Below are 20,644 nucleotides of genomic sequence, written 5' to 3'. Positions count from 1 at the left end.
TAAATTTTCGGACAGGAGCGCGCGGCGAAGACAGAGGTAAGTTTAAACCACTTTTAAAGCGCTTTTTTTTTTTATATATACAGTATCTACTACTTGTTAGCAGTAGATATATGAAAAAAATGGAGGGTTTAGAAACCCTTTAAATCCCAACTGTGAGCATCACTGGCTGCAATACGCTCCTCCTCCCTGACACTAACCTACCAGGTCCACACAAACTCATGCCTAAAATGAATGCATGCTTGTGTATACCAATCATGTATGTATCAAAGCAATAGGTATATTTAATCAACAAACTACTAATGGTAGCCAATACTAAATGCAACCGTGCTAAAGTCTGACCTACTACTCAACTTAGCTTTAACGCCGACCTCCGGGCAAACAGCTAATCATATTTAATTTAAATATTTCTACCAAAATGTATTTATTAGGGCTTTTACAAGTTATACCTTCATGCTGGGTGTCTGTAGAAGCTCTCCTAACATTGTAGGTGAAAGGAGCATGAATACAAATGGAGAAACATACTACTGACTGACTGTTTTTGCTATGTCACTCTTACATACTCACCAATGTGTTCTCTGAAGGGAGGTTGTCCAATTAAACTGCAAATTCAAAATGTTAAAATTATTACCATTATTACATACCACACAGTATACTATAGTGTATTATGTATCCAGTTGATAGGTCAAGAACCTTGTGCACACTGGTATTCAATAATCGACTCGCTAGGGTTTAGTTGTCTAAAGGAGTAGAACTTGGTCTCTTGGCAATGTTACTTTTCAATCCAAGCAAAAATTCATTTTTTTTAAATTTTCCTCGCACATGATTGAGTATTTTTTGCAAAGTGAAAATTCACTTTGAAAACTAAAAATTTACTACTCTGTCAGTAAAATCAAGCACTTTGAGTCATTACTGAATACTGGATGCCACATATAAAACACAGGACGTTGTGAAATGTCCATTATGTCTGGGTATGAAGGAACATGTGACTATCTTTCTTCACATGAATGGCCAAGTGAAGGGGTGAAGCACATACTGTATGTGGAAGGGGAAAGAGTCCTTAGTAGACATGTAACCCCACAAAACAAAAATTTTAGTTTCGGTTTGATTAAGATTTTTATTTCTTTGTTTTTCAGATCCGAAATTCGATTCAGTTTGTTATTCGTATTTTGTATCCTTCCAAATTTCCGTTTAGAATAGTTCCGCAACAGAGAGTTACATAACCGTGCCTGTAATGCAACAGCCAAAAAAACATTTGAATGGACAGAGAACAGTGACATGTCCAGTTTAGTTTCGTTTTGAATGAAATTCGGATGGATCCAAATTTTTGTTAAAGGAACATTTAGATTCTTTCACATTCGCATGCTGTTTGAAGTCGGAATTTTGGATGCATCCCAATGTCCGAATTTAACGAAAATTAACGATCCTGAAGAGCAGTCTACAATGATGACATCAGCAAGAGGGTCCCAGCCAGGACTGGTTGGCTGGGGTACATTGGCAGTGCTGGCTGGTTTACTAGTCATCCACACCTAGAAATGGGGCCAGCAAAGGTGTTTAAGTTTTGTCTCTCTCCCCCTTAGTAGCGGCTGTCTAAAGTGCTGAGAGTCATCATGTCCTATACAGTGTATAGGACGTGCGGACTCTGAGGAAATTCCATCGCTGTAGCGGAGGATGAGACAGGCTGCAGAAACTAGTCTAGGAGCCAGCCAGCTGCGAGGCTCAGGTGAGTATATCTTTTTCATTTTCATCGCTAGACGAAAATGAGCACTTGACTCTTGCAGTGTCCATCAGCTAGGTTAGAATTTGCAGGGTAATTACTTTGCTTTCTCGAGACATGGCAAATTCAAGGTTGGACCCTCCTCCACTTGGCTCCAAAACGTACTTATTGGTTCATTAATGCTATAAGTGCTTTTTATGACCAATGGGGATTCTGCCAGGGACCCAGGGGGGCCGTTCCTCATCAGGTTCGCAGGCATCGGGCGCAGGTAGCTCCTCCTCCTCCCCCTGGCAGGGCATCTGGCGCTGGTGTGGCCAGTGCGCAATTCGCGTAGTGTGCCTGCGCCATTTCAAGCCACAGGTGCTACTCATGCTGGGGGAGGACTTCAAGCTTCCTGGTTGCCCTGGCAACCAGGGGGAGGTCCTGGGTTCCCTGTGTATTTAAAGCTAGTCAGAGCCTTGACTCATTGCTGAGTTATTCTACCTCATGGTGAACACCCAGCTCCCTCCTGTGAACCTGTTGTTTGATCTGACTTCCCGACTACCGACCCTTTTGCTTGACCCTTCGACTACGATTCCTGCTGCCCGCCACAACCCGGAACTGGACCTGACTACCCGATTGGATTATACTTTTGTACTGCACTTTTGGGACATAATTCGTCCCTGCCAAGGGGTTCCACACCTGGCCCATTATTCCAGCCCTAACAGATTCTCAAGAAGTGCAACTTAGCAGGCCTGAGATCTACATTTACAGGAAAGCTATGCTGCTTATATCTTTGGACATACTGATCATTTTGTCTGGAGATAGCCTTGTGCATATTTTTATTCTATGTTCTGTTTAAATTGCTTGGCTTAGAATAAGTTTTCTGCAAACTACTTACTTGATGCCATGTCCATCCATTAGATATTGGTATGTACTAATCTCCTGTTCCAAATGGGTTTTCTTGTCCATGAGAAGTTGGTACTCCTCAATCTGGCTTTCCAGCTCAGTTCGAATCTGATCCAATTGGCTTTCCACACTATTGATCACTCCCTGTAGCTGAGCAAGCTCTGAGACATAATAAGCCTGTTTCTCTGCTAAAGTTTCCTCCAGAGTTGATATCTAAAATACAACAACCATGAGATTTATAATTAATACAAGAAGTAACTACAGTATATTAGCCATATTTCACAACTTGGCACAGCTAATGTGGCAATTAGTATGTAATTGGAACCACATTTCTTTTAAAGAAGAATACAATTTTTGCATAAATAGATTTTTTTTTAAAATATTGTTTTAACACAATTACATATTATTGAGAATTTTAAAGGGATACAAGAGATGATGCCCAGAATATACCTTCTGATACAGGTATAAAAATGTTAAACAGTAAATGAGGTAGGCACATGGATGTATAATGTTATGAGATTATACATTCAATAGTATAATGTACATGATATCCATATTGTCACATTATGGTAATACAATAGTAATAATAAAAGGGATGCCCAGTGTGGACAGGTGATGTATAGTATGAAGTAGTTGGATGTACAGAATATCCCCATGGGGCACTCCCTGTAGCAGGTAGCTTTCTGGTATTATTTTAATATTGCATATCAGCATAGCCCCATGAATGACAAACTTCCTATATTACTTCATCAGATGCATTGAACCATGTGTACTGGCATATAAATAGAAAATGTGCCCTACCATGTATTGTTCACGTTGCAGTTCGATTTCCAAGGTTTGCAGAGAATGTTTTACATCAATTAGTTCAGTATGAGCTGACTGCAACTGCTCGGAGCCAGAGGTCACTTTTTGATTTAACTTCTCACTCTGCAAGGGACAAAAGCCACATCTAAGCTACAGGCAAAGCTAGTAAACTATATAACAGAAAAGGCAATTCAGCAATAAACAGAAGTCCAAAATTAAAATATAATTAATTCCTCCCATTACATTCCCTTTTCTGTTTCACAAAGTCCTAGTAGGTGTGTGGAATTTCCCAATATTTAAGCTAGCCATACATGGCTAGATAAATCACTGGTTTCCCCCATCCAAGCTAATCTTATTAGATGCAGTCACTGTTTGGCAGACAATTTTCCACTGCCAATTTTCCATCTGGCTCGTTTGATTTAGTAAACAAAGTGTGGTAAGCCTGGTGGTGCCAACAGGGCCACCAATAGCTTGAACGTAGGGCTAGCTTTACCTTTCTGGGTTTCGAAGCCTACGATCCACCTGGCTTCTCTCAGCAACTTTTCATGTACGGGTGCACTTGCAATGCAGGTGCACAAAACAGTTGTTCAGAGAAGTGAGGTTGCTTATAGACTTTCAAAGCCAAAAAGGGAAAGTCATGTGTAATCGAACTGTAAAAAATAGAAGCTACCAGGATCACTAGGTATAAAAATTGAATCACATCTTATACACTTACTGTGAAAGCACTTCTGAGTGGATAAGGAGCCTTAGATTTCCCCAGGCTTCTCTATGGCATGAAGCCATATCCATTTCCTGCAAATCACTTAACTGCCACTCTGAGTGTTGACCCTATTTACACTAAACTATGTCCTGTGAGAGGCTGTAGATTGGGCTACTTCTCACTCTGCCTTCTTGAGCTTTGTCTTTAATATATCTATAGGGTACCAAATAGTCTTTGGCATATGAGTCATCATAAAGCGTGTTGCAGCTTCATGTGGTTATGACTAGGGATGCACCGATACTGATACTAGTATCGGTATCAGTGCAGATCCCGAGTATTTGGGCGAGTACTCATACTCGTATGCTCAGATACGTACCCTGATACCAAAACTTCTGGTTAGAGGGAGATCTCCCTCTGACCAGCAGTGTCGCGAGGGAGCATGGAGCCAGCTTCCTGGCCAATCAGGAAGCAGAGTGGCGGGTCATAACCTGCTTCCCGGCTTCGTGATTGGTTAGGAATTGCCTTGGGATTGCCTGGGAAGCCAGTGTTCTATCAAAAGAACACTGGCTTCACTTCCCTCACGACACTGCTCGGCAGCCTGGCTTCCTCTTACATCACGACCCACCGCCTTGCTTCCTTATTGGTCACTTGTTGCTAGGCAGTCTGGCTTTCTGACCAATATGGAAACCAGGTGGCACGTCATTACCCGCCTCGTGGCTTCCTGATTCTTCCTGACCAATAAGGAAGCAAGGCGGTGGGTCGTGATGTAAGAGGAAGCCAGGCTGCCGAGCAGTGTCGTGAGGGAAGTGAAGCCAGTGTTCTTTTGATAGAACACTGGCTTCCCAGGCAATCAGCAAGCCGGGTGGTGGGTCATGACCCTCCACCCAGCTTCCTGATAATCTGGGTCCACAGATGCCGGTATCGGTATTCGGTATCAGCGATTACAAACCAAAAAATATCGGTACTCGATACCAAAAAACTGTATCGATGCATCCCTAGTTATGACACATGCACTCTGTTACAAAGTGATGACAGTTCTGCCCCTTATAATGCTTGATTGAAAAAAAAAAATTAGGCAGGAATTCGCCATGTTAGAATATTGTTATCTAAAAAAGATCCTCAAAAGTGGGGGTGAACATTAGCAACCAAAAACGTTCCTACTAGGGATGCACTGATACCGCATTTTTGGTATTGAGTTCAAATATCATTTTTTTTTCCAGTACTTGCCGATACCGAATACCGGCATCGCCATCTGTAGGCCCAGATTATCGAAAGAACACCGGCTTCACTTCCCTTGCAACGCTGCCGGTCAGAGGGAGGAGATCTCGCTCTAACCGGAAGTTCCGTTTTTTTACTTGCCCAAATACTTGGTAATTGGTATTGGTGCATCCCTAGTTCCTATACTTGGAGTGTGTATATATACATATATATATATATTTTTTTTTTATTTATTTATGTATTTCTTTTTTTTTTTAATCCCCTCCACTAAAACATTATATAGAATTATTTTGCAAATGTTACATTCATGAGTTTCTTACTTAAACATTTTATTTATCTTTTCCTCCTCAGTGAAGTTTATTGTAAGTATGTAACCTGTTGGCAATGCTGGTGAAATGGAAAAAGTGCAGGAAGTTTGTGCTCATTGTGACAGAGAAGCTTCTTATTGAGGCATATTATTCATGACAATTGGTAGATATAAAAAGCAACATTTGCTTAGAAACCCATGGTTCAGACACACTAAAGAATTCAACTTCAGCATCACCATTAATGCAAATGAGATCTAAATAATTTTGTTTTCCATCAGAAGGTTTATTGGTCAAAATATATTTTTACTGAAAACATTTTTTTTTGTTATAGCATTTTAAGACTTAAGAATAAGCATTTACCCTTTGCAGAAAAAGGTTTTCAATTTTCCTCAGGTTCTTTTCCATTAGTTCCTCATATTCTTCTCGAATACCAGATAATGCATTATTGAGATCAGCAGATGCAGAAACTTCTACCTCCACACTGACTCTGGTCCCAAGTTGAGATGTCAAAAAGTTTATGTCCTACATCATTAGAGAAGGTGGCAAGTTATTAATCAAAAGACAATGCATCACCATGCACATGACAGTTGTATACTTGGTTTACATGGTTGTGTCAAGTAGTCTACAAGTGTATTTCATACATCACCTGCTCACTGTCCCTCCTTATCTTCAACATCTCTTGCTGAAGTTTGTCAGCCTCAGAATCCAGTTTAACTGACTGGTCATTAAACCCGTCCAAAACAGCATGCAGCCAATTCACATCAGCATCAATACTGGTTTTCAAAATTAGCTCCACCTCATACCTTTAATAAATAAAAACAGGTCTTTATAAGCCAACATTAGAAAGAAGGATGCTTTAAACATACCCAAAACTTTCATTATAGTTTTTAGTTGAATTCAGTCAGTTGAATTACCACTGGGTCAATAAATCTCTTAGTTAATAAGAAATCGGATACTATGCCTGGGGGTGTAAAAGGCCAAACTATATCGGTATCTTTATTACTGATGAGTAAATGTATCCAGATTTGCTGTTCTAGTGATCCAGTCACAGCAACCTAATATCTGTCAGCATCGAAGCGAACTAGTAAAGTGGTCCATTGGACCTCCTACCACTTATTATTATTATAATACAGGATTTATATAGCGACAACAATTTATGTCTCGCTTTACAATATAAGGAAGACATTACAATCACAATACAATTCAAGACAAGATGGTAAGTTCACTTCTGCCAAGCCACTGCAAGCCATCATTATCTGAGTCTCATACCCACACTCAATGTTCTCTGTTTAGCATGAAAATGGCCAATAGAGGGTATTGTAATATACAAGGACAGTACACCACTACTTGCAATACACCATAGTGTTTATTCCACGCTACTTCTGCACGTCATTCAAAAACTGCAGCCCATGGTGTAGAATCTGCATGGCCTTTTGAGTGTTCTCTGCATAATACTGCAGAGAATACTCTGTGATAGGAGGAAGGCTTTGTCACATGACTTTGACAGCTAAAATCTCAAAGCAAAGAAAGTGGAAGGCACATCTGTAAAGTATACAGCTGTACTGGACAATTATTTTTTTTTAAAGCAGTTGCATGGACGCAGTGGGGCCCTACCAACGTTTATTACACAAAACCCTCAATTTAAATGTTTTTCTAAAGCAGAGGTGAACTGGTAAAAACCCGTGTGCCAATAATTAATTTTCTCTACACATCAGTCATACACGATGAACATCACAGCTCGCTGAAAATTGGCTGGATTTGGGGGGAATCCTGGTTTCAGCAGACCGATCTGCTTATCGTTATTCTTTCCCTTTAATCTTGACCCTAATTATAGAGTCTGTATATTGAAATTCCAAATTCATTTTAATATTCTCTTTTGGTTTGCTTTTCATTTACTACCTTTATAGCATCAACTTACTTGTTATTGTATTCATCAACAGCCATCCTAGCATTGTCAATATTCCTGATAATACCCACATTGTTTGTAAAAACTGTAGAGATCTGTAAGACATAAGAATTTAAGAATCATGCCGTTAATGCACATTTTCCAATCAACAGTCAAATGTTAAAGCAAAATAATAACTCGAGATTACCATAGTTACATAGTTAGCCAAGTTGAAAAAAGACACAATTCCATCAAGTTCAATCGATCAAATTGCAGGTGCTTTCAAAGTAACCATATCTGTTCTGTATAAGGTTTCTGGGTAGAGATAGGTGCAATAGAGGGGTAAGCAGGACGCAAAGTAGACAGAAAATAATTTACATTATCTGTCCAATATAGTGTTACTGAATCAGACTGTAATTCAAAAGTGAGCAGCAAAAAAACATTATTAAACACTAATACAAAATGAAAATGTATGTTCACAAATGGACAAAGTCTGTAAAGGAGAATGGAAGAGCTGGAGCTGTTATTTGAGGAGTATTTGGACTTGGTAGGAGTATCAGAATCCGGGTTGGATAGCTCACATAGGTTGTTGTTGTTGTTGTTGTTGTTGTTGTTGTTATTATTATTATAATACAGGATTTATATAGTGCCAACAGTTTCTGCAGCACTTTACAAAATAAAAATATAAAGAGGTGCACTCTGTTTTGGAGGGATAGGATTAGAAGAAGAGTGCATAGGGTTTGCATATATGTCAAGAGCAATCTGACCGTGAATATGAGAGATGACGTAACTAGTGTGAGTAGTGATGGAGTCATTGGAGGGAATTTTTCAAAACTGGAGCATACAAAATCTGGAGCAGCTGCCCATGGCATCCAATCAGCATCTCTCTTCAGTTCGCTCAGGTAAGATTTGAAAATGAGACAGAGATGCTGATTGGTTGCAGTGCAAATCTGCTCCAGATTTTGTCTGCTCTAGTTTTGATAAATTCCCCCATAGTGTCTGGAGCTTAATGTGAGTGCATCAAATAGTAAATTGACTGTGGTAATATGTTATAGAGTCCCTAAAATAAAGGATGATGAAAAAAATTGGCTCTTTTCATAGACAGAAATGGCTTGAAAAAAGGGCGAGGTTATTTTTATGGGGGATTTCAACGATCTTAATATTGATTAGGCAAATGGAACTGCCCAATTAAGAAAGACTTTTCACTTCTTGACGTTATTGCAGGACAATTCCATGATTCAGATGGTGGAATCCCCAACAAGAAAAAAAAGCAACGTGGGAGCTATTAATTTCAAATAGCACAGAGCTCATTACAGATGTTAACACACTGTCAGAGTTCCACCCTGACTTTACTGGTTTGCAGAATGCTGGCTTGGCTGCCATTTCACTCACCTGTTCCTTCCTTGCTCAAGCAGACTTTGTAACGTTGCTCACTACTCCCGGGCTATATATATATATATATATACCACTCAGTCCAGTCTGACCTTGTGGTCTTCCTGCTAGTGCATATGACCTGATCCTGGCTGATGGTCTCCTCAGGCTCCTGCCTGATGACACTGATTTCCTGGCTCCTGCTTATGGCTTGTTCCTGATGACACAGATTTCTTGGCTTGTTCAAGACAATGCTGATCTCTGTGTTCCTGACCTGGCTCCTGACTGGCTTGTTCCTGACAACGCTGATCTCTGTGTTCCTGACCTGGCTCGGACGACTACCCACTCTGGCTCCTGACTGGCTTGTTCCTGACCTGGCTCGGATGACTACCCACTCTGGCTCCTGATTCTGTGTTCCTGACCTGGCTTGGATGACTTCCCACTCCGGCTCCTGACTATGGCTTGTTCCGGTTTAAGACTCTACTCACTCCTGTGGACACTGTTCTTAATAAATATTTTAACTAGCACCTTTTGCTTGTCTGGTTTTCATTGTGCTCTGGCACACACATTGTCACATTACAGATGTTGACACACATGACAAGCACACACATGCTGGCAGTTACAACAAATGGGAATCAATATAGGCTTCTGCCTATCTACATCACAAATAAAGATATGGGTTTTTTTACCAACCATTTCATTTTTCTTTCATTAAAAAACAACTAAACTTTTACTGGCTTGAATATTTTAATGTTCTACCCTGTGACATACCAGTTAATAGAATGATACCACAAAAATGCACCCAACTCTGATGCTCAACTCATCTACCTCCCTTCTTTTAAAGTGCCTCTGTCTCTGTCAGCATTTCTGCTACTTGCCAATTACCTAGATAATACAATTTAAACTCATAACCTATAGAGTTTTCCCCCATTTTGCCCCTCCAAGTGCAGATATCTATCTTGACCTTCAACACTCCATTCTTGTTAGTTTCTCACACTTTCTTCTTTAAGACTCCTTATAAGCATTTCCCCTTCTGGATCTCCCAAATTATGTTTGGTACTCTCCAATCCCTGAAACTTTCACGTTCTCCCTTAAAATTTAGCTGTTAATGGAACCATATAATTTGACCTAGAGAACTCAATTTTGTCACAATTTCAATAGCAACTCCACCTATGTCGGTCAAGACACACCCTGTCACATTATACAGTATATACAACCTGCTAAATCAGTATACCCTTTTTAGTCAAAAACACAAATCGTACAAACAGCGCTCTTGTAATGATATTGAGGGGGAAAAATGTGTGACCCTAAATAGTGTGCAGCCCTGAAACCCAGGAGGAGTGCCTGTGGATATGCAAACCAGAAACAGAAAACCGAAAGGGCGCAACACTAGGTAGGCTGACTGTCCGGGTCGGAAGACCCAGGGAAGGTGACAGTGAAAATCATGTGACAATGGATGCAAAGGGCAAAAAAACAATGACTAGCTGAGGAAACAAAAGGATGAGCACTTACATTTTAAATCATGGGACCAGAGGATGGACGGCCGGTGTGGAGGATCAGGTCATCTGTGGTGTCTATCTGGAACTGGTGTGCCGGAAGATGTGCATCCACACGGGGAGAGGAGGCTGTGGACGAGGGGGAAAGTGGGGGGAGAGAAACCAAAAGAATGGGGACTCAGTCCGTGGCCCGCTGTGTGAGTCCAGGGGCTAAGTAGTGTGGGAGAGAATCGGCGTTGACAGAAGCAGGCTGAACAGCTGTGGCCGCGGCTGTGGATCGTGATGCTCGGTCACTGTCAGCGCAGACTGGGGCAGTGTGCGGGAGCCGTTGTCGGCTGTCAGTCGGGTCTGGGATGGGAAGAGGGTAGTAGCGGGATGGAAGGGCAGTGAGCAACGCGTTTCGAGGAGTGATACCTCTTTTTCAAGCTCGAGAAGGTTGTGGATCGTGGTTCCCTGTCACCTTCCCTGGATCTTCCGACCCGGACAGTCAGCCTACCTAGTGTTGCGCCCTTTCGGTTTTCTGTTTCTGGTTTGTATACCCTTTTTAGTACCAACTACCCCTTTAAATTGCAATGTTGTGCAGACAGGGAACCCATTCCTATCACTTGACAAGGTTTAAACACATTTATGTATTGTGTATAATCCTTATTACTTTTGTTTGTTTGTTTGTATCACTTATGTTGTTTAGTGCCATGGGAGATGATGCCACTATATAAAGAACAGATGCAGTTTTTTCATGTATTTTTGCCTGTACGAGGCTTATTCTTAAGCAAGATCATCAGTTTAATATAAGTGATAGTGGCATTTGCAGGGTTGTACCATCTTTGGATGGTCTTCACATGAAATGTTATATTTAAAGATTACATTTTCAAGAAGTCTGTCTAATGAGGGATTGTCCTCGCATTCTTCCTAAGTTCTCTGCCTGAGCATTTAACATTCGGGCCCTTTTGTTAGTTTTTGGCTTCCAGTAAAGATCCTTTGTGACCTTTTGGTTAGCACAAATTCACAGAGAGGTCCTTCCTGGGGAGTAGAAGCCAAAGGAGGACCCAAATATAAACTGTACATATGAGACACTTTTGAGGAGCATAGGAGGGATCTTCCATGAGTTAGACTTGTTAAACAAACAGAAATTACAGTTTGATGATGTTAACACCCTTTTTTTTAAGATGGTACATTCCAGTCAGAATCGCCATCACATTGCTTTGACGACAATTAATGGCAATGAGGCCCCTAGAGGTAAAACTGTAACAATAATTGTTTTACATAAACCATTTGCCAAACTGTTGATCTGCACAATAACTATTTAATGTACAAAATATTGTATAATATTTGTTCTGAATAATATATAAAAGTACTATATGCTTACACTGTACCTGATTCTGGAGCTCCTGAATTGTCTTGAAGTACTTGCTAAGGTCTGCAGGCATGCCAGGAGCATTGTTTTCATACCATTTTGCAATCTTCTTCTCAAATCTTTCTTTATCCTGCTCCAGAGAATGAACTTTCTCCAAATAGGAAGACAGCCTTTCATTTAAGTGTATCATGGTCTTTTTTTGATTGAAGTCAAAAATGCTATGATTTTTACACTTATCGTACTCCCTGGAGTTTCTCAAATAAGTATTATGGCAATGTACATTATAGCCATGGCTCACAGGTAAATTCTTAGTATCTTGGAGAGCTTTACATCCATATGAAGTTGCATGGTGACCACTATGCAGAAAAGCCTTGGAGCTTCCATGACCAAATGCTTTGGAATCTACTTTATCGTACATATAAGATCTTCTGTGATGGGACTCATGGAGCTCTCCATAATAAAAAAATTGTGATTGTCCAGTACTTTTAGAGCATCCTCCATGACTGAATCTGGTAAGACATCCATGGTGTGGGCGGCTTGACATCTGAAGAACAGGAGAACCCATACGAGATATATTCTTGTAGGATCTCGCTAAAGAATATCTGTATTTCTCTCTGTGGTTCATGGCGATTGAATGAGTGAATCCAGACAAGTCATAGCCTATGAATAAAACACAAAAGCTTTTGTGCTCGTGGGATCTTTTTTATAACTTGCTCAGCAAGCGTCGGAGAAAGTTGAGTAATCTTTATAGGAATTTTATTAGCATCCAATTCCATTTTTTTTAAATCTTCCTAGGAATCAAGATCAACTAGTGTAGACAAAAAAAGTAGAGAAAATCTAAACAAATAGTAAATATTTTACTGTAATAAAATATTTGTTTTGGGTAGAATAGGGAAGAATTAGAACCCCTGATGTGGTTTTATTTCTATCTGAATCTCCATTGGAGAGATAAACAGCCAGGAAGTGAGAGGGACTTTGCAATAGCAACTCAGGATAAAAAAAAAAACTGTTGGTTTAGCAGACTGAGAGAAGTCTAGTACCCCAGACAATTATTTTCTTTCTTTATCTCTGCTGACGACTCTCCACAATTCCTGTGTGGTAAAACTGTTTTCAGAAGTACAGAAAGAAGGAAAACCTTTCTAGCAGAACTCTGGATAGCAGTTACAATTTGGCAGGGATGCAAGACTCTTCCCACTATAGCCAAAACAACAAAAAGACAATTTGCCTTGATATACACAATAAAACTGGCTCTGTTTAGTGTGTAGGACAATAACATTATAGAATTATTAGTCCCAGTGTCTTCTGTACATGTTTTCTTTGGTCCTGTAAGAAAGCAAGTATAAAAGGTATGCACATTTTTACACTAAACATGAATGATTGAACTTTAAGAAGGTTGTCTCTTCTTTTGTGGCAGCTCAAGGGACTTTTAGCTTGTTATTTCATTTTGCAATAGAAGATCATATAGAAACCTGTTACTTGATGAGGTCCAACACATCCCACTTTCCTCTGTAAAGGGATGCAGATGAAAGTGTTATAAAAAGTTAATTAGGGTGTACTGCTACACAATGGAATAAAAGCATGACACAATGCATAGTCATGGTTAATATTCCGTCCGTTTTTTTACTACGGGCGGACGGCAAGAGGTTAATGTGAAGTGAGAATGTATATAGTTGATTTCCTTAAGCATTACTAGCATATTGCCAGTAGCTGGTCATTTTGGTTATTGCACCATGTTTTTCTTTATTCCCTCCCATTTATGATGTATTTCCTCCTTCTGGTCCAAGAAGTAGTCGTTCTGGTGACATGGCTGCCTATATCATGGCCACATGTAATATGCTCACATGGGGGAAACAATACCATCTTTGACCTGCAAATAACATAATTCTATCATCTGCTACATCCTGTTGTCTGCTGTAACCTGCTGCATTTAATAAAGAGCTTTGTGGTTAAAAAGGTATTTGGTGAGTTCAGCTATCTGATAAGGATCCACGGTATGGATTGTCCCCGGTGCTTAAATCTGCTTATTCAGGTCAGACATAGAGGTCTCAGCAAGGGATAAATCACTAATATAACAATCGGAGTCAGAATAAAGGGCAATGGTAAACCACATTTTTGTCAGTTCAGCTTTTTAGAAGTTGAACTGGTGACAATTACCATGTTCAGAGTAGATGGCAAAAAAATAAAAACATTGTCTTGTTTTTCTGCAGAAGGTTCAACTGCTATGGCACACTAGAGCAGGCAAGTGAGCACTTGTATTGCAAAATGTGTTATCATGTTCTCTGATCTAGTCTGCTCACTTAATAATTTATGGGGAACAGTTCATGAACAGATTGTGATCCAACCAGGGTGTGGCTAGTGATGTTTTGTGATTGTTTTTAAGTGTATTTTACTTACTTAAAAATGTTACCCAGTTCCCCCCTTACCCCATGTAATGTTAGGGATGGGGCTGTAAGAAGTCATGTTTTTGCTAGTTAACCCGGTCTGTATTGTGCTGACAATATCAATATCAGTTATCAATATTCAATATCAGTTATAAAATAGATTAACACTTTTGTTTAGGACAGACAGTGCTTAAACGACTTAGAAGCATTGTATATTAATGAGAAGAAGCTCAATCTGTCCCTCTACTTTCATTTTCAAACTGCTCAGAATAGCCTGGAATCTGCACAAAAGCCTTCACCATAGAAAAATCTAAAAGGTAAGAAATATTTTAGGTATGTATAAGGTACTTCAAAGTCTGCCTGTGCTTAAATGACTTTGAGCTTCTTCTCATTAATATACAATGCTTCTAAGTCATTTAAGCACAGGCAGACTTTGAAGTACCTAAAACATACCTAAAATATTTCTTACCTTTTAGATTTTTCTATGGTGAAGGCTTTTGTGCAGATTCCAGGCTATTCTGAGCAGTTTGAAAATGAAAGTAGAGGGAAAGATTGAGCTTCTTCTCATTAATATACAATGCTTCTATCTTTCCCTCTACTTTCATTTTCAAACTGCTCAGAATAGCCTGGAATCTGCACAAAAGCCTTCACCATAGAAAAATCTAAAAGGTAAGAAATATTTTAGGTATGTATAAGGTACTTCAAAGTCTTCAATTTTTAAATAGTTTATGGTATTTCAATGTCTTATTCCTCCTAGGTGAGTTGAACTATAGTTTATATTTTCATATAACAGGGAGGAACACAGTAATGGAGATTTAAAAGTGATATTTCTATATGTAAACATAAGGTCTGATGCTCATTAAAAAATCATAATTTCATATGACAGGAAATAAAAATAAAATAAACGCACATCAATCATTTTTCTTCACTACGCGTATTTATACCTTCAGTAGCCTAGGAAACAAATAACCTAAACATTTCAACCAGAAGTGTAGCTCTGTCAGACAGTAAATTACATAAGCTTGGTGGTAAAATATTCTTATAAAATACACTGTTGTCTAGACAATTTTTATAATCGGAAGCGGTGGTGCACCGTATATTAAATTATTGTCTAGTTTTTCAGGACAAAACTAAATCTAATTCCACAATACATTTCAAAATTTACAATCAATCATCTTACAGCTGAGCTGAATTTGAAAAAAAATATTGTAATTTGAAATGTGTACGTCAATGTAGTAAGAAACTTCCGAAGGTGGCCAACCAATAGAAAGCAATCTTATCTCAAAAATAAATGTTATATCTATCATTATTTACATCCACATGTGCCCCTCTACTCATGTGCAGCTATTGCTAGGGAGCCATTCGTTCCATCTACACGGGCAATTACATTTGTAAGTGTATGCAACATTTTAAAACCAAAGTTGGGGACTACCTTGCATTGTCCATTATTAAGCCTGGTGCAAACTGCAATGTCACTAAGAGCTTTAATACTCAGCAAACACCTGGTGATTCTGTCCATCACAGATAAAACATTCCTGTTTCTAACTGACCATGCTAGGCATGGAAGTGGATCTGTCCTAGCGTTGTCAGTTATCATCCTTTCTTCCTACTTCAGAGCTAAATGTATGACGCAACGTGCCTGTAGCCAAATTACTTCTGCCAAGCCCCCCACCCAAACTGCTGTAGGCAAGGAATGTCAAGGGATGCCTATCATCTCGGTTCCCAACCTACAGCCAGAAGATGCTTCATGGGTCTCCATGGAGTAAAAGAGCTGCTGGTACCTGTGACATCAGTGGAAGCCACCAAGTGTTTTTGTAGTCAGTACTACTCCTTTGCTTCTGGGGGCCATCTGCAACATTTATGACCAGAGTGTATAGTCTAAGTCCTGGGGGAATCCAAGTAACGGTAGGCATATATTGCCCTATGGGAAAGGCAGCTGGTAAAGGTGAAGCAACTCGCCACTATACACTCTACATCGCTGGACGACATGCTTGACCTGTGGATTACATCGATGGAAGTTTTTTTTTTTTTAATAAAAGACTTTGTGTAAGGTGTTGTGTGTTTGTTTAAAATTTGAGTGTCTACTTGGTGAATGAGTAGGGGTAAAAGATTTCATATAAAGGTGTTTCTTGCAAATGAGGGTCATCAAACCCAGGGAGGGTCATCAAACCCATCAGGGACACTGATATTTAAAGATATGCCCGAGAGTCATCATCCCCCGAGACAGTCCAAACCCCCTGCTCGTATTTACTGCCCACAACTGTGTGTGTCTATTTGTAAATAAACCCAACACTATTTAGGATTCAGTTGTCTGTAACTAAATCAAGGCACCTAAAGCAAAGCACATTCTACAGGGACAAGGTGCTTTTCTAGGGGAAAAGCACCCTCCCAATGCTTGAGGGCATGTGGCCTGGTATGGTGCAAGGGGGTGCACGCTCATCTGTTTCCTGAGCTGCCAGGCTGCTGCTCAGGTCAAGGTTCTGCTAAAGGATTTTAGGGGCACCCCACGCATTTTGGGGTGGGGGGCGTTGGGGCCCCCCTACAATTCCTACTAGTTCTAAAGGGTCTGATATGAATTGGGAAGGGGAGTGCATGCTCTATTTATTTTAATGTTTAAAAACAAATCAATTCAAAAGGACATTTAGAAAAAAACTCGGATGCATTTAACATTTTCGTTATTGAAAAATTTGGATACATTTGGATCCGTTATTTTTTCATTTGAAAATTCGAATGCAACCAAATTACAACCAACCAATACACGCCGCCCAGGTTCCTGATTGGCCGGGAAGCCGGCTTGATGCTCCCTCATGAAGCCGGCTTTCTGGCCAATCAGAAAGCTGGGGGGCATGTCATGACTTGCCGTCCGTCTTCCGATTGGCCAGCTTCCTGACCAATCAGGAAGCTAGGTTACGAGTCATTACACGACGCTGGCTTCCTGATTGGCCAGGAAGCCGTTTCCATGCTCCCTCATCACCAAGTGACGAGGGAGCATGGAGCCGGCTTCCCAGCTGCCCGGCTTTCTGATACCGGAAGCTCAGGTAATGGGCTAGGCATCGAGGCATTTGGGCAAGTATGAGTACGAGTACTCGCTCAAATACTTAGCATCGGCACCGATAATGTTACTAGTATCGGTGCATCCATAGTTGACAAGGACACTAAGATGCTCTTCCATTATTGATTTATCCAATTTTACTTCCATAACAGAGAATATTTACTGTTATAACTGGTGTAAAAAGAATGAGAACCTTATTTAAAAAGAATATTAAGCAAAACAAAACACTTGTGCTAGAGGGCTATAATGGGAGCAGATGGCTCGTCGGTGCCATCTAGGGGCACTAGTTCTGTGTGAATTTCATCCACCTAGCTGTATGCTGGGCAAAACTTTTATAATGGAACCCCATTGGGCTGCAGCCCATATAACTACCATAAACATTGTGTAATTCAAATAATGACAATTTGCATGAAATCAATTATGTGTATACTTTATTCTCTAGATACTGAGATTGAATGTATTTGCTGAAATGTTTTTAAATGAGTGCTAAGCATAAGGTTCTTTTACATGCTTGGTCCTAGTTTTGACATACGAAAAACAGAACCTCTGGCATCCTATTAGACATATAGAGGAGAATTTATCAAAACTGGAGCAGACAGAACCTAGAGCAATTGCCCAGGGCAACCAATAAGCTTCTCTCTTCAGTTTGTTCAGTTAAGCTTTGAAAATGAAAGAGAGAAGCTGATTGGTTGCCATACACAGCTGCTCCAGATTCTGTCTGCTTCGGTTTTGATAAATTCCCTTCATAGTACCCGAGTAAGTATCTCATAGAAAAAAATCCTACAGTTGTAAACCCAAGGATAATGCTAGGGATTCCATTACAGATAGATTTGATTTATTGCATATTTGATTTATATGCAGTTACAGAAACTTATACTAAAATCCGACTTAAATCACCACAATAATCCTTTGTAGGGATGTTCAGATACCAGTGCCGATACTTGGCATTTTCATGAGAACAACCAGGGTTGCAGTGGTTGCAGCTGGGACATGGCTCTGGCGCTCCACCACTGTCCCGAAATAATTAGTCTGTATTGTTTTTGAAAATGTCAATAAACAAAAATGTATCAGTAGTTGTACTTGCAAAAATGGTATTGGTGCATCCCTAATATATATATTAATAAAAATTTTAAAAATCACACATTAAAACAGAGATGTACAAATCCCACGAGTTCCGTATGAATTTTGACTAGTCTAGTCTTGGAGCTGGAAAAGTATCTTGGTATCTGAACATCTCTAATCCTGGGGAAAAAAAGTTGGGCCTAGAAAAGATAGGTAAAAATGTGATTATTCTTTTGAGTTGCACTTTCAAAAAGTAATTATGGGGGCTGCCATTGCAGGCCTTCTGAAGAAAATGATAGTTGTCTAGTTGTCCAAAGCTAAAACTGTCTTTCCTTTTGGCTAGTGTAGAGAATGACTAAAACTTCTGTCAGACTTTCAATGTTTGGGTATTGACTTTGTTTGTTACACTTTGCCAAATTCCAAATTAGCCTTCAGGCTTTAAATAAGAACTTCACACAGATTTAAACGCCATTAATAAATGCTGCTCTGTATTCAGCTAAAAGCTCCTATATGTCAGCCTAGAAACATCCCAAATCCAATAACTATGTGGCTCACAAGCCTCTAACAAGCTACCGGCTTGTTAATGAATAGTGACAATGCTGACAGCCATGCCCTCTGTAACATCTTCCCTTCCCCCTGAAGTACAACAGGCACATCCTACATGAGTGACAACTCTTTTCTAAATTTAGGAACAGTGCAGCATTGTTGCCACCCCATCACAGGAAGATGCATTATGGAGACTTCACTGGCAGTTTCATCAGGTATTTGTAGGATTTTGCAGGAGGACCAAGATAAAACTGTAAGTGCAGATGCACTAGATATACCGGCTGTAGCACATATTTTTTCAATGGGAGGTCATAGTTCTACTGTAGGCGCATAGAAGCCTTTTGAGTTGGGGTCCAGCCTTAAGGTAGCCTGGCAACCTCTCCCTGCCACTCACTGGTGTTGCTGCATGGGGATATAAGAAAAGGTGGGTGGAGACCTGTAGCTATTGGCAGGCAGTAGGTAAGAAGAGGAGGTCCAATCACAGGCTGGGAGAGGCCCAAGACCTGTACGTGTTACTGAACAGCAGAAAATAAAAGTAGGTCTTCTGCTCTGTCAGACAGGGCCATGTTGTGTGGCAGAGCTTCCTAAATTCCAGAGATGGAGGGACAGAAAAAAAAATATCCAGGCTGGTCAAACAGCTTCTTTACATACAGTATATATTGTATTTATGTATTTAATCATTTGACTTTAGTTCAGCTTTAAATAAGTTTCTAAGCTAATAAGCTTATAGTAAGAATATTCACATCAGATGTATCTGCATTTCCAAAAGTCAGAGTTTATTTAGAGATATATATTGTGAAAAAAAAGAGAATAAATACAATAAAGTTCGACAACACAGTCCAAGAGCCAACATCATTTGTGACGCACATACTTGACTCAACAGTCAACAGGCATCAGTAATCACATACATTGTAATGGTTTTCGGGATATTAGGTTACATTATAGCTTCTTAATGTCAGGGGTATTTCAACCTTAAGGCCGGATGAAAAATTCATCATAGGGGGCACCTTTCCAGGGAAGGCAGACATGAGGTTCACACCACACTTCCTGGTGCACAATGACCTCCTGTCTCCATTCCACTCCATGTCCGCTCCTATCAATCCTGAATTACCTCCAGCACTGTCCATGTAAGGACTGGAGGAGTCAGCAATGATAGGAGCTTGGGGTGGCATTTCCTTGCTGCTACAAGTAGCAGCAAAGATAATGAGTCCTAGTTACTACTGCTGCAATTTTCTGCTGCTTTAATAATTACCATCTTGACAATTTGTGCATGCTAACATACAGCTGAAACTGTATTACAATGGTCACATGGCTAAAAAATAATAATTGTTATGGCAAATATCACATGGATTGTGGGCAGAGCTCCGCCAATGTGACAGGAACCCACATGTGATTCACAACAGGGTCTACAAAATCAGTTATCAACTGGAATCATGCCAAAAATGTTCAGAACTTCACCAATGTGACAGGATCCCACGCTTGATCCAGAACAGGGTCTACAAATTCAGTTATTAACTGGAATCATGCCAAAAAGGGTCAGAGCTCCACCAATGTGACAGGTCTCCCCATGGGATCCAGGACAGGGTCTTCAAATCTACATATCAATTGAAAGCTTTTTGGCGGAATCCCAATAATTGTTTTTATATTTAGAGTGAGCACATATCTTTTTGCATAAAACTGTGAATGGCTTCCCCCAATTGTAGTATAAGCCCCACACAGACCTCAGATGCAGTGCAGCTCGACTCTTGCATAGCTAGACAGCTTTCCCATTCATCTCCAATAGAGGTGCTTAGATGAAGGATGTAAACATTGCCTGGAGGGACAATGGAGAGCAGGTCTACACTGTTTGTGTGGGCCTTTTAAGG

At 40.0% G+C, this 20,644-nt stretch overlaps 1 protein-coding gene across 1 annotated transcript in view; it reads right to left on the bottom strand.

Annotated features, from left to right (window-relative positions):
- LOC108787092 overlaps positions 1–20,644 on the bottom strand; it is a 46,656-nt gene that overhangs the window by 17,054 nt on the left and 8,958 nt on the right. Inside the window, exons 9-16 of the mRNA XM_018556547.1 lie at positions 19,891–19,961; positions 11,758–12,398; positions 7,551–7,633; positions 6,279–6,435; positions 5,993–6,154; positions 3,404–3,529; positions 2,595–2,815; positions 565–599 (exon numbers count right to left, since the gene is read on the bottom strand). Of these exons, the coding sequence (XP_018412049.1) occupies positions 565–599; positions 2,595–2,815; positions 3,404–3,529; positions 5,993–6,154; positions 6,279–6,435; positions 7,551–7,633; positions 11,758–12,398; positions 19,891–19,961 (1,496 nt within the window). The remainder of the gene's footprint in view (positions 1–564; positions 600–2,594; positions 2,816–3,403; positions 3,530–5,992; positions 6,155–6,278; positions 6,436–7,550; positions 7,634–11,757; positions 12,399–19,890; positions 19,962–20,644) is intronic.

Source organism: Nanorana parkeri, unplaced genomic scaffold (assembly GCF_000935625.1).
Source record: "Nanorana parkeri isolate BGI_ZX_2015 unplaced genomic scaffold, ASM93562v1 scaffold242, whole genome shotgun sequence".
In the NCBI taxonomy this organism is placed as follows: Eukaryota; Metazoa; Chordata; class Amphibia; order Anura; family Dicroglossidae; genus Nanorana; species Nanorana parkeri.
This window is presented reverse-complemented; position numbering and strand designations above follow the sequence as displayed.